Here is a 13,075-nt window from a genome sequence, read left to right as displayed (position 1 = left end):
AATTAAACAAGAAGAATATTAAACATTTAAAAAATACTTTTTAATAATAAAACTTTTTAAAAGTTTTATTGTATTATTTTTTTCCCTTTGATTTAATTGCTTTTTGTTATGTAGTTTATTTCTTTAATCTTCTTTTTCTGTCAAGATTTTAACCCCAACCTTAAAAATGAAACAAACCCTTAAATCACAATGAAAATACTTCTGTTGTCTCAATCATGAGTTAGTCAATTATTCAGTTTATCAATTGAACTTTATTTGTTTAGCACCTTTTACACAGATGACAAAACTGAACAAGCAAAGAGAAAAAACTATGCTAAAACTATGATTAAAACTCAAAAACATTTCAAAATAATGATTGAACATGGTAATAAAATATGTTGTGTCCAGGGGATGGAGGGAGTTTATTGAAGTCTTCTTGGGCTCACATGGGAAATCATTTAAATATAAACTTGATATTCATTCTAAGGAAACTGGAAACTGCAGAGCAACAGAAGAACCAAGAATATTGCCTGTTTTCTCCTTTAATGAGTCGACTCTTCTTGTGCTTTCAGACCAAAGAACTACAGACTCTTCATAACCTGCTCAAACTCTTCGTACAAGACCTCACCACACGGGTCAAGAAGGTTTCCATCTCATTTCTACTCTGAAGCTCACCTTCTCCTGCTCAAACTGCTGACAAATGTTTCTGCTGCTCTAAAGTCTGGTCTCCAGAACTTCCTAAAAACTCTCAAAGTCTCTTCTGCTGCAGGTTGCTTTGTAGAACTGTTGCAGAAAACCTCACTAAACCACATGGAGGGGCCTCAAGATAGTCGTCCAAATGAAACCGTACAAAAACCAAACTAGCACAACCCAAACACTAAAGTCTCCTGCAGCCTACCAGAGAACCTCTGAGAACAGAGAATCAGGACAGGAACTCTTACCTTCTGGACAATCAACGCTCGTTCCCAAACAAAAACACAGAATGTGTCTGACCCAAAACCTTGAAAGACTCACTACAGCCAAGATAAAGACACAACTCAGCTGTACCAAATCCACTAATCACTGCACACATAAGCACCATGTGCTAACTGTGGGTAAAGAACCACATTTACCAAGACAACTATCCAGTACAAAGCCCTAAAACACACCAAGAAACACATTAAAGACGATTTTACTGCTGGAAGCTGCAAGCCAACGCCTAAAGAACAAACTAAAAGCAACGGAGCCAAACCCAGTTCACTGGTGAAGAGAAGCAGAGGAAATGTTTCACTGCAGCCAAATAAAGCAGGAAGACAGTGAGCTGCTCAGGTGTTCCTGATAACACCAAGCAGCCACCTGGACAGCCAATAGGAACACAGCTTACTGGAAGTCCAGAGGGCTGGCTTAGTGAAGGAAATTTAGTTTAAAGTTGAGGCAGAAAGTTAACAAAGAAAGTTGAAAACCACCTTCTGATACCTGAAATTGAGTTTTCACACAAAGAACACCTGAACATGTCAAACTGGTTCCATAGTAGAACCATCATTGTAAAAACATCATAGTATGGTGTGTTGTTCAAAAAACATTATGACCCGGCTGTCTAGGGTCGCCGAGGAGCAACACAAAAACAGGACAAACGCTGGTTTCCAGGGGGTTAGGGCTATTTATTTGAAAGAGGAAGTTTACAACAACACAACATGTGAGCAGAAAAATCACAAAGTCTGTCTTTAGTTCAGCTGAAAATACCAGTTTTTGTCTTTTTTATTGACCAAACTTTTCAGGAAGTAGATGAAGAATAATTGAAGCTCTCATGTAGAAGTCCAACTTATTTTGGATCCTTGTGGAGAGTTTAATCTTAGAGTTTGTAGAGCTGTTGAGTTTTTAGAGTCACATGGATTGTTTTGACATTTAATAACCGAGTCTTGAAATAAAATTACAGTTGTGGATTTCTGTCATTTAGTCTGGACTAAAAAAATAACAGCAGCATAAATCTCAAACGTCATTATGAGGAGTCTGGATTGAGGTTTCTCACTTGATAATGATCAAAACATGAAATTTAGGTTGGTTTAAAGGAATATTCCACCTTAAATCTTTGAATGTTGACCTAAAAGGTTGGTTTCAGGAAGTATTCCACCTACAAGGTCCTCAACCAACCACCTTAAAGGAACATTCCACCAAAAATCCTTGGACATGCACCTAAGATGTTGGTTTAACCGAGTATTCCTTCCAAAATCCTCGAAGAGACCTGAGGGGCTGGTTAAAAGGAATATTCCACCTAAAACTTCAAATACAGACCTGAAAGGGTAGTTTAGAAAAAAATCCTTCAATGTAGACCAAAAAAGTTTGTATGGAGGAATATTCCACCTGAAATGTAGACCTGAGAAGTTGATTCGGAAGAATATACCATCCTAAACATCCTTAAATGTAGACTAAAAGACGGTTTAGAAGAAAATTCCACCTAAAATCCCCCAATGTAGACCTAAAAGGTGAGTTTAATGGTATATTCCACCTAAAACTCACTACTGTAGACCTTGGAGGTTGGTCTGATGGTATATTCCACCCAACATCCTTGAACATAAACTTAAAAATTTTGTTCAGAGGAATATTTCACCTAAAATCTTTCAATGTAGACCAAAAAAATCTTGGTGTAAAGGAGTATTCCACCTTAAATGTAGACCTAAAGGATGGTTTGGAGTAATATTCTACTCTAAAATCTTCCAATGTAGACCCAAAAGGTTGATCTGATGGTATATTCTACCCAACATCCTGGAACATTTACCTAAAAGGTTGGTTTAATGGTATATTCCCACAAGAACCCTTGAACATTGGGCTTAATGGTATATTCCACCCAAAATACTTGTACATATACCAAGAAGTCAGTGTAAAGGAAATGTAAACCTAAAAGGATTGTTTAAAGGAATATTTAAACGATTATTTTCATTATTTAATAATCTGTTATCAGTCAGAACCCTGGCAAACTTATTTTCGTCATTTTTTTAGTGGAAGTCACAAATAAAGGAGCTCTTGGTTTTTCCCGGCGTTACTGAGTCAAAAGCTGCTGTTTCAACACAGACATGTTCACATGCATCCACAAACCTCTCAGCACTCAAACACCCACAGACAGGAGGCCGGCTGGACCGAGGCCGGCTGGACCGAGGCTTGGCGGCGTCCTCAGACCCACGAGTCGGGGAGTCGGTGAACTTGTTGGTCCGGTTTGAAGGCCTCCATGTGGTCCAGTAGAAGTCCACGTAGTCGGTGTTGCCTTTGAACCGCAGCGACTGGCCACCATCAGGTGGACAGGCTCGTCCTCGTAGGACTCCTCCTGTAGCCTTGAGGGGACCACAGGAACATTCAGTAGCTGTTGGAGTTCTTCCTGTCAGGCTCGTGGTAGAACGGCTCTGAAGAATCTTTTACTTGTCTTATCTGGAACAATCTAACAGCCTAAACTGTTAACAGCGGTGTAAAGAAGCAAACACAAGCATAGATTAGGACTCAAACTAGATTTATTTCAGAAAACAAATCAACTTAGAGGCATTTGTTCACACATGTGGCTGAATAGGAGTCCATCCAATCAGATTTGAGGTCTTCACTCTGTAGGTTGTTTGTTTGGTGAGACTCTTGGACCTCCATCAGCTGATGTGGATGTTTGATGGTCTTCTTCTCTAGTGCCAGATGATTCATCCATGAATTCAGCAGCTACAGACTGAAATGAAGCTCATGCTGCCGTTATTGAATTCCTGTTCCAGATCAAATGTTCAGAGTTCACCTTGAATGCAAGCCGTCTGCTGTCTGATAGTTTTTCTCATTGTAGTCTTCAATAAAGTCTTTTTCCTCATGTAAGGATGTGGTGAGACTCTTTCTCAGTCTCTGCAGATGTCCCTCTTTGTGCATCTCCAGAGAAGAAACAGAAAAACGGGTCACTGCTTCAGCATCAAACGCTCTCCAGCATTGAGAGTGTTTTAGGAATTAATTCGTAGTGTTGTGAACTTTGAAGGAGCAGAAACTTTACAGCTGCCAAAGATATGAGCTCCAATTCTGGATGTTTTAGGAAATGAAGTTCATCAAATGAACACTTGATTATTGCTGATAACGCTCATTAAATTACTGAAGAAATCCAACATGAAAACCTGTAAACTCTCAGGCAGCTTTTGTTAAAGTTTGTCTATAATTCTATCATCATGTTCTGGAACCAGGACTCTGCAGAAGTTCCTTCAAACAGATACTTGTGTGTTTCTATTTAAGGCCTCAGGTTTGAACGTACAGCAGAGGATTAGAAAGGAGTGATTTTAATATTTAAATCAGTCCAGTAAACGTTTGGCGTGAAAATTATTAAGTTTGATTTAGATAGATTTGTGTCAAATAATATTGTAGAGTCTCACTTAAATATATCCAAATGAGTTCAGTGTATTTACATTTGATAGAATATTTGATTTCTTAATCGCAATACTGTAGGGTCTGACCCTAAATATTATAATAATGATGTCAATTTAAATAGTATTTAAGTGCAGTCATAAACTTTAATCAGCTAAACTTACATAATAAATATCACTGCACAATCTTAACCTGAACATTCATATTATTGAGGTAAATTTACATAAATCATGATATTCTAGAGTATTAACTGGAATACTTCTAACATTAATCTTTTTGTATTGTGCTGATAAACAACAATAACCCGACTTTCAGATAATATTTGTTGTCTGTGATTGTGTTTTCATCTGGTTGTTTTGCTCCAACATGCTGTGAAGTTCAGTTTTTACCTGAATCAATACAGAGATTCTATTTCCAACCAAGACTGGAATAAAAATTAGAATGTTATGAGGTTATTAATGCAACTAAATCCTTTCAGATGGAAGGATTTACTGCTAAGTTCTAATTCAAGTTTCAGTTGGAGCACATTGCATTCACAAAGAAAAACAGCGAAACCTTCATAGCAACATTTAATAAACCTAAAGCTTCCCTGTTGGTACATTGGTGGAGTTTGTTACTGAGCATCTGAACCTTAAATCCAGTGAGACGACCATCTTCAGTCGAGGCCAGTCAGAGAACTTCAAGACCTTCCATCAGCTGGACCAGATGTGGTTTCATCTCCCTCTGAACATCTGGATGACAGGAGAAAAGACAGAAATCAAACACAGATCACAGAAATACAATTTATTCACTTTCATCATTTTATAAAAGTAGCATGAACTTTATTAAAACTTGACATCAGTAATGAAAGTAAATGTTTTTATCTCGTATTGAACCTAAATTTAAAGTCAATTTTAATGACAGTTTATTCTGAGAGGAGTGAGAATGGAGCTTTTCTTTCCTTTTTAGAATATTCCCTCAAAATATTCTGTTTATTATTGGCTTTAGAAGCATTTTTCTTTACTTATTTATTTTTAGATACCTCAGACTGATGCACTTTGCTGGTTTGCAGATATTTTCATGTACAATGACAATAAAGATCTTCTATTACAACATATTTTGCTAAAACAAGAACTGCAAACCTTCTCAACCATCTATCAGTCTGCAAAATTCCAACTGCGACCAAGAATTATCTGATGTAGTTATTATTATAATCTTTACTGAACCAGCCCTGGAATTAATAAAAATCTGTATATGGATATGATTTTGGGCTGCACAGTGGTGTAGTGGTTAGCACTTTCGCCTTGCAGCGAGAAGATCCCTGGTTCGCGTCCCGGCTTTCCCGGGATCTTTCTGCATGGAGTTTGCATGTTCTCTCTGTGCATGCGTGGGTTTTCTCCGGGTACTCTGGCTTCCTCCCACAGTCCAAAAATATGCTGAGGTTAATTGATCATTCTAAATTGCCCGTAGGTGTGAATGTGAGAGTGCTTGTTTGTCTCTATATGTAGCCCTGTGACAGACTGGTGACCTGTCTAGGGTGTCCCCTGCCTTCGCCCGAGTCAGCTGGGATAGACTCCAGCTCCAGCTCCAGCTCCAAAGAGGTTCTGATGAACCACTGGGTCAGAGGAGTTTTAGCAGCATAAAGGGACCAACACAGTATTAGTCAGGTGGTCAGAATGTTATACTGTTATATTGTCATGCTGATTATATGATCAGTAAATGTTACCATCAATTATAACGTCCACATTGATCAGGAAAAAAAACAAACTATCAGTTCATTCAGAAACTGTGGGGTTAAACCTAAAAACACAGACCTCAACAGCAGTTTGTTTCAAAGCAGAACACCAGCTGGTTTTCACTAAAGAAGCTTTCAGAGCAACAATTAAATGACAGTTTTGTTCTCATTAAGTTCAGAGTCAGCCAAAATAATGTACACACATCAGGATAAGAAAAACTTATAAATATTTCATTTGTATAAGTACTTCTATACATATAGATTCCTCTTTCTAAGTTTGATCAAATCACGATAACTCTGTGTCCTGTTGTACGTTGTTTTCCCAACAGATGGCGCTACCCTCATGAATGGAGCATCAACAAGTGACGTCTACAACACAACAGAAATGTCTGGAAGCCAGTGGCCACCACTTTGAGCACTTCTTGTAATTGTAGAGGCCAAAGATAACGTTTATTAATCTCGTGATGTCTGAATAAATTTGGTATTGAAATATTTATGCAAGTTTTTCTTTTCCTGATGTGTGTAAACATTATTTTGGCTGACTCTGTATGATGGGTTTCTGACAGGTCACCAGGCAACATCTTTTTATAATAATGACAAACATACCTGCATTCTACAGGAGTGATTTTCCTCATGTGCAGGTAAAGATGTGTGAGGAGCTTAGAGATGACAGGAGCAGGAGTCATCCTCACTAATTCAGCTTCCACCTAGAAACAGAAAGACCACAAACAAACACACTGATATACTCTCAAACGTTCAACCCCACAGCCTCAAAATATCTGTTTAGGAAGTGTTGTGTTTCTAAATTCTGCTGAAAGCATTGACAGACATTCTCTTACAAGGTTGTGTAAAAAGCAGCCTGTCCTCTGAGCTACTGAGAAATCTTCCTGAACAAAGTTTCTACGTGTAAATCAGCTCAACAAAAACTAAAGCCTCAGTCAGAGATAACAGGTATCACAAATTATAAACAACTTCCTTTGTTAACTCAGACTTTCTGCTTCAACCTCACATAAAAAGGGGAGTTTAACTCGTCAGGTGACTGAAAATGAACGGCTTGTGCAGTTCTAGATCCAAAAGTAGGATGTTTCAACTCATGTTTTACTACAAATACATGCAACAATTAATAAATACAATGGCTGGTTGATAGTTTATTCACTATTAATGTCACTTTATATACTGGATTGAACTTGAGCAGTGGAAGAGAGAAGGAATTTAATGAAATTATGGAGATTCAGAGAGGTAATGTTGTGCAATGTTAAGTTAAGCGCAGTTTAATTCAAACCAGCTCAATGTTAAACTTGGGTGCAGCTGAACGAGTTTCAGTTAACCTGAAAGTAAAACTTTTTAAACTTTTTTAAAAGCTAAAATACACAGAAATACAAATGAGAAATACAGGTTGAGAACTTCATTTTATAATGACAGACAGCTGCGGCAGCAACTAACACAGTTGTCGTTTGGCTCCACACTTGCTGATGACCACTTCCGGTCTCAGAAAATGAAAGAACGGACCTTTTCTCGTTTCTGTGTCTTACTGATTTTATTTTTTTTTATTCTAAATATAAAATGAAAATCAAAGCATTTTTAAAATTTCGTATATCCTTTTTTGATCATGAAAAGGAAAAACGCCTTGTATTTCAATTTTATTTTTTGTATTTTAAAACGAAAATCAAATCAAATACTCGTTTTTTCTTTTTCAATACCCGTTTCAGAACAGAAAATCCAATTGCCAGATAAATGCATGGACCTTTTTCCCAGTCCACATCAGAATATAAATTATTCCAAAAAAAAAAAAAAGATAGAAGCTGGATTACAAATTGTATCCTATTGAATTATTTCTCTAATGCATTTATTATTGTGTGTTTTTTTTTTAACTCAAAAAGGGATCTGAATTTCCTATGTATGGTTCTGATTGAGCAATTTGAAGGGTATGAACTTTAAAAAATGTAAATCACGTAAAGATGTTGGTGACGTCAGACTCTGCGCACCTTTATTTACTCATAAATCATGAGGTTGTGAACAATATTTACTCATAAACATATACCCAAATAAAATGAAAACATCATTACTAGATAGACAAATGTATAGTTAGTTAACTAAATATGTGATTTTAATTACTACAACAACACTGTTTTTGTTGTTTTTGTAATTGTGTTATTTGGGTTTATAGTGTAGTTATCGAGCTAATTTCATTAAGTTATGTCAATTTGATTTTAGTTTTCAATGAACTGATGCAGAGATTTTAGTTTAAATTACACACAATAATCTCCTGGTGGAATGACCAAAATTATTAGATGAATCCCTCCCATCAAAATATCATCTAAATGTAAGCTTTAATTTTAGACAAAAACTGGCAGGATAAAAACATCCCTCAGAAATAGCTTCAGTTGTGAATGACTTTCTTGGAATTATGCACCAATAATGAATAACCCTGCAGAATGTTTGCAGCCACCTTTACAAAATGTCCACCCTGCCCATAACCATCAAGTAGCAAATGTGTATTTACCATAGCAACGTATTAAAGTCCATGGGATTGTTTAGAATCCAAGATGAAACAGACAGAGCAGAGAGTAACAGGAGGAAACCATCAGTGCTTTAAAATAATCTGATTTTTGTTGCCCTGGAACTGATTTCAGCTCAGTCCACAGAGGTCAGAAGCTGCTGCACCTGTTCAACCTCTGGACTTCAGTGAAAACAACATATTGAGGAGGTGACATGTAGTCGTGGATGATGTGTCTCTGATTTGGATGTATTTTACTTCATGTTTTCTATTTGTGATTTGAGGTGCTTTATTATTTTCATTTTCTTATGTCATTATCTAGTGTGTTTTTGAAGAAGTCACAGGTGTGTATGAGAAACCCGTGGTTTGAAAACAGATGTTTTTTTAGACTAACATGAATTTCTAATCATAGAATAAGTTTCTTTAAAACCTAAAATTACAGGAAGGGTCTATAATGTCAAACTTCTAAACAAACAGATACATGTCTTTTGTTTTGACTTTTTATTGAAGGCTCTCTTATTGCTGTTTGATCAGATCAACATTTGGTAGCATTATGGAGGAAAAAAACTTCCCGTTGCCAGGAAGTTGAAAAAAAACCTCCATTTGGGATGAGGGTACAGAGGAGGGAGAAAACATGAACAGCAGATCTAAATGCGTAGCTCCACATCCAGAGATTCCTGCAGAGAGGACCAGACACAAAGTTAGTGACATACAATGGTAGCATCTAGCTTCTAACTGTATGGAGAGGAGATGAGGAGAGGGGAGGTGCTCAGTGCATCATGGGAACTCCCCCAGCAGCTTGGGTTGGTGTATTTACAATTGGAGAGAAAAAACAACAGTCTAACAATGAAGTAAATGTAGTGTTGAGGCTGTCATTCACAGCATCTACGTCTCTAGTAAAGACATCCACTGAAATGACTTTATCTGTAAACACATTTCATTTGAGGAGTTTACCTTTGGAGTAATCTGGAGCTTCTCTTCTTCTTCTTTTTCTTCTTCTTCTTCTTCCGGGGTCTGTTTCTTCTTCTTCTTCTCTGTTTGATGCTGTTGGTCATCTTCTTCCTGTTCTCGGACACGTTTCTTCTGTTGTCGATCGTCCTGAGGCTCCTCGAACTGTTTCTTTGTCTTCTTAGATTTTGAAGTAACAACTTTGGAAGAAAAGTATCACAGACATGTATGTCAGATTCACATTCAGTAGTAGTATGTAACAATACACTGTCACCAGGTTCATTGTGTTTATATTGGTACCAACCTGCTGGTCGTCTGGTTCTTTCCGTCCATGTTGTCTCTGTGACTGTGTGGGGTTTTCTCTTTGTACTCCGACTTCCTCCTGCAATCCAAACACATACATGGAAGGTTAACTGGTGATTCTAAACTAAATCTGAAGTGTTAGTGTGAATGGTTGTCTGTCTCTTTGTGATTGCTTTGAGGTGGACTGGTGACCTGCAGCCCCTGCAACTCTATATAGGACAAAAGGTGTAGCTAATGGATGGATGATGCCCTTTGTTATAGGGCACAACATACACAAAATAGTGAAACACAATAGAATTAGATTTCTTTGTCGTCTCACCTTTTGCGTCACTATAAGCAGCATCCCCTCTTCCCTAGTCTGAGTTCAAATGCTGGGACTGCTCCTTATCCAGTTTCTTGTCTTGATCTGATCCTACATTTTAGCGGGTGTCTTGGAGAGAGAGCTCTAAAGAGAGCAAAAACACAGCAAGAAGGTTCATTAAATCACAGATAAATAATTACATTTGAGCCATAGAACTGCATATGCTCATATTAACCATAAGTATCTAATGAGACAGTTCACCTCCATGGACTCACCTTGTATTAGTTGAATGGGTCTCACGTCTCATGCACTGGTCCTGGACATGTTTCCCATCATCTTTTCTTCAAAATGGCTTATTTCTCCTTGATGAGTCCATCCCCGTTGGAATCATTTGGTGACCAGGAAGCAGCTATATAGAAAAAAGAAACACATGGAAGGTAGATTTTTCCATTGATTCTGACAGAACTACATTTTCTCAGGTCACAATATGCAGTATACTAAATATACTGTGTTAACACATGCAGTATCTGGTGGGGTGAATTCTTTCTAAAGCACATGTAAATTACCAGTGCATTCTGCTCCTTATGAAGTTGTCCCTTCTCTCATTGCAGGCTGGTTGGCCTCTCTAAGGGTCGTCTCTGGTGGGGCGTTCCTCGTCTTCACGGGTCTGCTGGAGCTGGGTCTCATCTTTGGGTCTTCTCTTGTCCTTCGATTCAGTTTTGAGTCCTGGGGCCATCAGAAGCTGGGGCTGAAAAAAACAACAACAGGAAAACGTGTGAGAATCTTGCAGAAAATGTATCACCTCCTGTTTGGAGATTTAAAAACTTCTTGTATGATAAATATCAAACATAAACCTAAAACTTACCTTGTCACGGGCCACCATTGTGCGGCGGCCCGTGAAATCTTCCTCCCCCCTCCCAGTGTGATTCCCCTGAACTCTGGTCCTTGTCACTGTGGAACTCCACTGTGGGTCCAGGATGGGATGCAGACACACATGTTACTTCTTCATGACATGCTGTCTGCATCCTTCTCACCTTTAGCCAGAGCGGAGCTTCACTGTGAGGGTGTTTATCCCCCCCAGATCCACCCACACCTCTGAAAGGCACCCTGACCCGAGTCCCACTGGCAAGGACAGAGTTCAGTTGGAACCACACAACATCCATCCATCCATCCATCCATCCATCCATCCATCCATCTTCTACACTCTGCTTGATCGGCTGGAGCCTCTCCCAGCCGACTCATGGCGAAGGCAGAGACACCCTGGACAGCTCGCCAGTCCATCGCAGGCCTAAAAATTATACAATTTAATTCATTCAAATAAACAATGTTTTGTTTTTATTTTTAAACGTTGGAGGGGGGGAAAGGAGGGGTATTAGCGTGGATGAGGAGAGGGAGTAGGGAGAGGAGGAGGAGAGGGAGAAGGAGGGAGGAAGGAGGAGGAGTGTGGAGGAGGAGAGGGAGTAGGGAGAGGAGAAGGAGAGGGAGAAGGAGGGAGGGAGGAGGAGGAGTGTGGAGGAGGAGAGGGACAGGTGGGGAGGGGGAGAGGGGGGGGAAGGGGAGGAGTGTTTAGAGGGGAGGGATTGGGGAGGAGGGGGAGTAAGGAGAGGTGGAGGAGGGGAGAGAGAGAGGAGGGAGGGAGGGGACTAACGTGGAGGAGGAGAGAGGGAAGGAGGGGGGAGGAGAGGAGCGTAGAGTAGGGAGAGGGGGGGAAAGTGGGAGGAGGAGGGGGGGGACTAGCGTGGATGAGGAGAGGGAGTAGAGAATAGGGAGAGGAGGAGGAGAGGGAGTAGGAGAGGAGGAGGACCATTCTCGACCTCCTCCACCTCTCCCTACTCCCTCTCCTCCTCCACGCTAGTCCCCCTCCCTCCCCTCCTCCCACTTTCCCCCCCACCGGGGTAGGGGGGGGTGGGGGGGGGGTGGGGGTGGATGAGGAGAAGGAGTAGGGAGAGGTAGGGGAAGAAGAGAGGAGGGGGAGAAAGAGAGGAGGGGAGGGAGGGGAGGAGCATGGATGAGGAGAGGTGGAGGAGGGCGAGAGTGGGGGGAGGAGAGGAGTGTAGAGGGGGACAGGGAGTAGGGAGGGGAGGGGAGAGAGGGGGAGGGAGGGGGAGGGAGCGTGGATGAGGAGAGGGAGTAGGAGAGGAAGAAGAGAGAGGAGGGGAGGGAGGGAGACTAGCGTAGAAGAGGAGAAGGAGTAGGGAGAGGAAGAAGAGTGGAGGGGGAGGAGCGTAGAAGAGGAGGAGTAGGGAGAGGAAGAAGAGTGGAGGGGGAGGAGCGTAGAAGAGCAGAAGGAGTAGGGAGAGGAAGACGAGAGGAGGGGGAGGAGCGTAGAAGAGGAGGAGTAGGGAGTGGAAGAAGAGAGGAGGGGGAGGAGCGTAGAAGAGGAGGAGTAGGGAGAGGAAGGAGAGAGGAGGGGGAGGAGCGTAGAAGAGGAGAAGGAGTAGGGAGAGGAAGAAGAGAGGAGGAGGAGGAGCGTAGAAGAGGAGAAGGAGTAGGGAGAGGAAGAAGAGAGGAGGGAGAGGAGCGTAGAAGAGGAGGAGTAGGGAGAGGAAGAAAAGAGGAGGGGGAGGAGTGTAGAAGAGGAGGAGTAGGGAGAGGAAGGAAAGAGGAGGGGGAGGAGCGTTGAAGAGGAGAAGGAGGAGTAGGGAGAGGAAGAAAAGAGGAGGGGGAGGAGTGTAGAAGAGGAGGAGTAGGGAGAGGAAGAAAAGAGGAGGAGGAGCATGGAGGAGGAGAAGGATCAGAAGATGGAGGAGGAGAAGGAGGAGGAGAGGGAGGAGGAGAAGGAGGAGGAGGAGGAGAAGGAGATGGAGGAGGAGAAGGACGAGAAGATGGCGGAAGAGATGTAGGAGGAGAAGGAGGAGAAGATGGCGGAGGAGATGGAGGAGGAGAGGGAGGACGAGAAAGAGAAGGAGGAGGAGAAGGAGGAGATGGAGGAGAAGGAGAAAGACGAGGAGAGGAGGAGGAGAAGATGGCGGAGGAGTGGAGGAGG

General features: G+C 41.0%; 1 protein-coding gene across 2 annotated transcripts; it reads right to left on the bottom strand.

Annotated features, from left to right (window-relative positions):
* Positions 1 to 9,047: 9,047 nt before the first annotated feature.
* LOC129347665 (uncharacterized) lies at positions 9,048 to 10,420 on the bottom strand. Of its 2 annotated transcripts, none has more exons than XM_055005487.1 (5): positions 10,365 to 10,420; positions 10,108 to 10,233; positions 9,790 to 9,867; positions 9,492 to 9,685; positions 9,048 to 9,214 (listed from the first exon to the last, which is right to left on the bottom strand). In XM_055005487.1, exons 2-5 carry the CDS (start codon positions 10,129 to 10,131, stop codon positions 9,073 to 9,075), a joined length of 438 nt encoding a protein of 145 aa, XP_054861462.1. In that variant the 5' UTR covers positions 10,132 to 10,233; positions 10,365 to 10,420; the 3' UTR covers positions 9,048 to 9,072. The 2 variants fall into 2 exon arrangements, with proteins under 2 accessions (XP_054861462.1, XP_054861463.1); XM_055005488.1 differs by having other exon boundaries at positions 9,492 to 9,665.
* Between the last annotated feature and the right edge of the window lie 2,655 nt (positions 10,421 to 13,075).

Source organism: Amphiprion ocellaris, chromosome 19, assembly GCF_022539595.1.
Source record: "Amphiprion ocellaris isolate individual 3 ecotype Okinawa chromosome 19, ASM2253959v1, whole genome shotgun sequence".
NCBI lineage: Eukaryota > Metazoa > Chordata > Actinopteri > Pomacentridae > Amphiprion > Amphiprion ocellaris.
The sequence above is the reverse complement of the archived record's forward strand: the minus strand, read 5'-3'. Positions and strand labels throughout refer to the sequence as shown.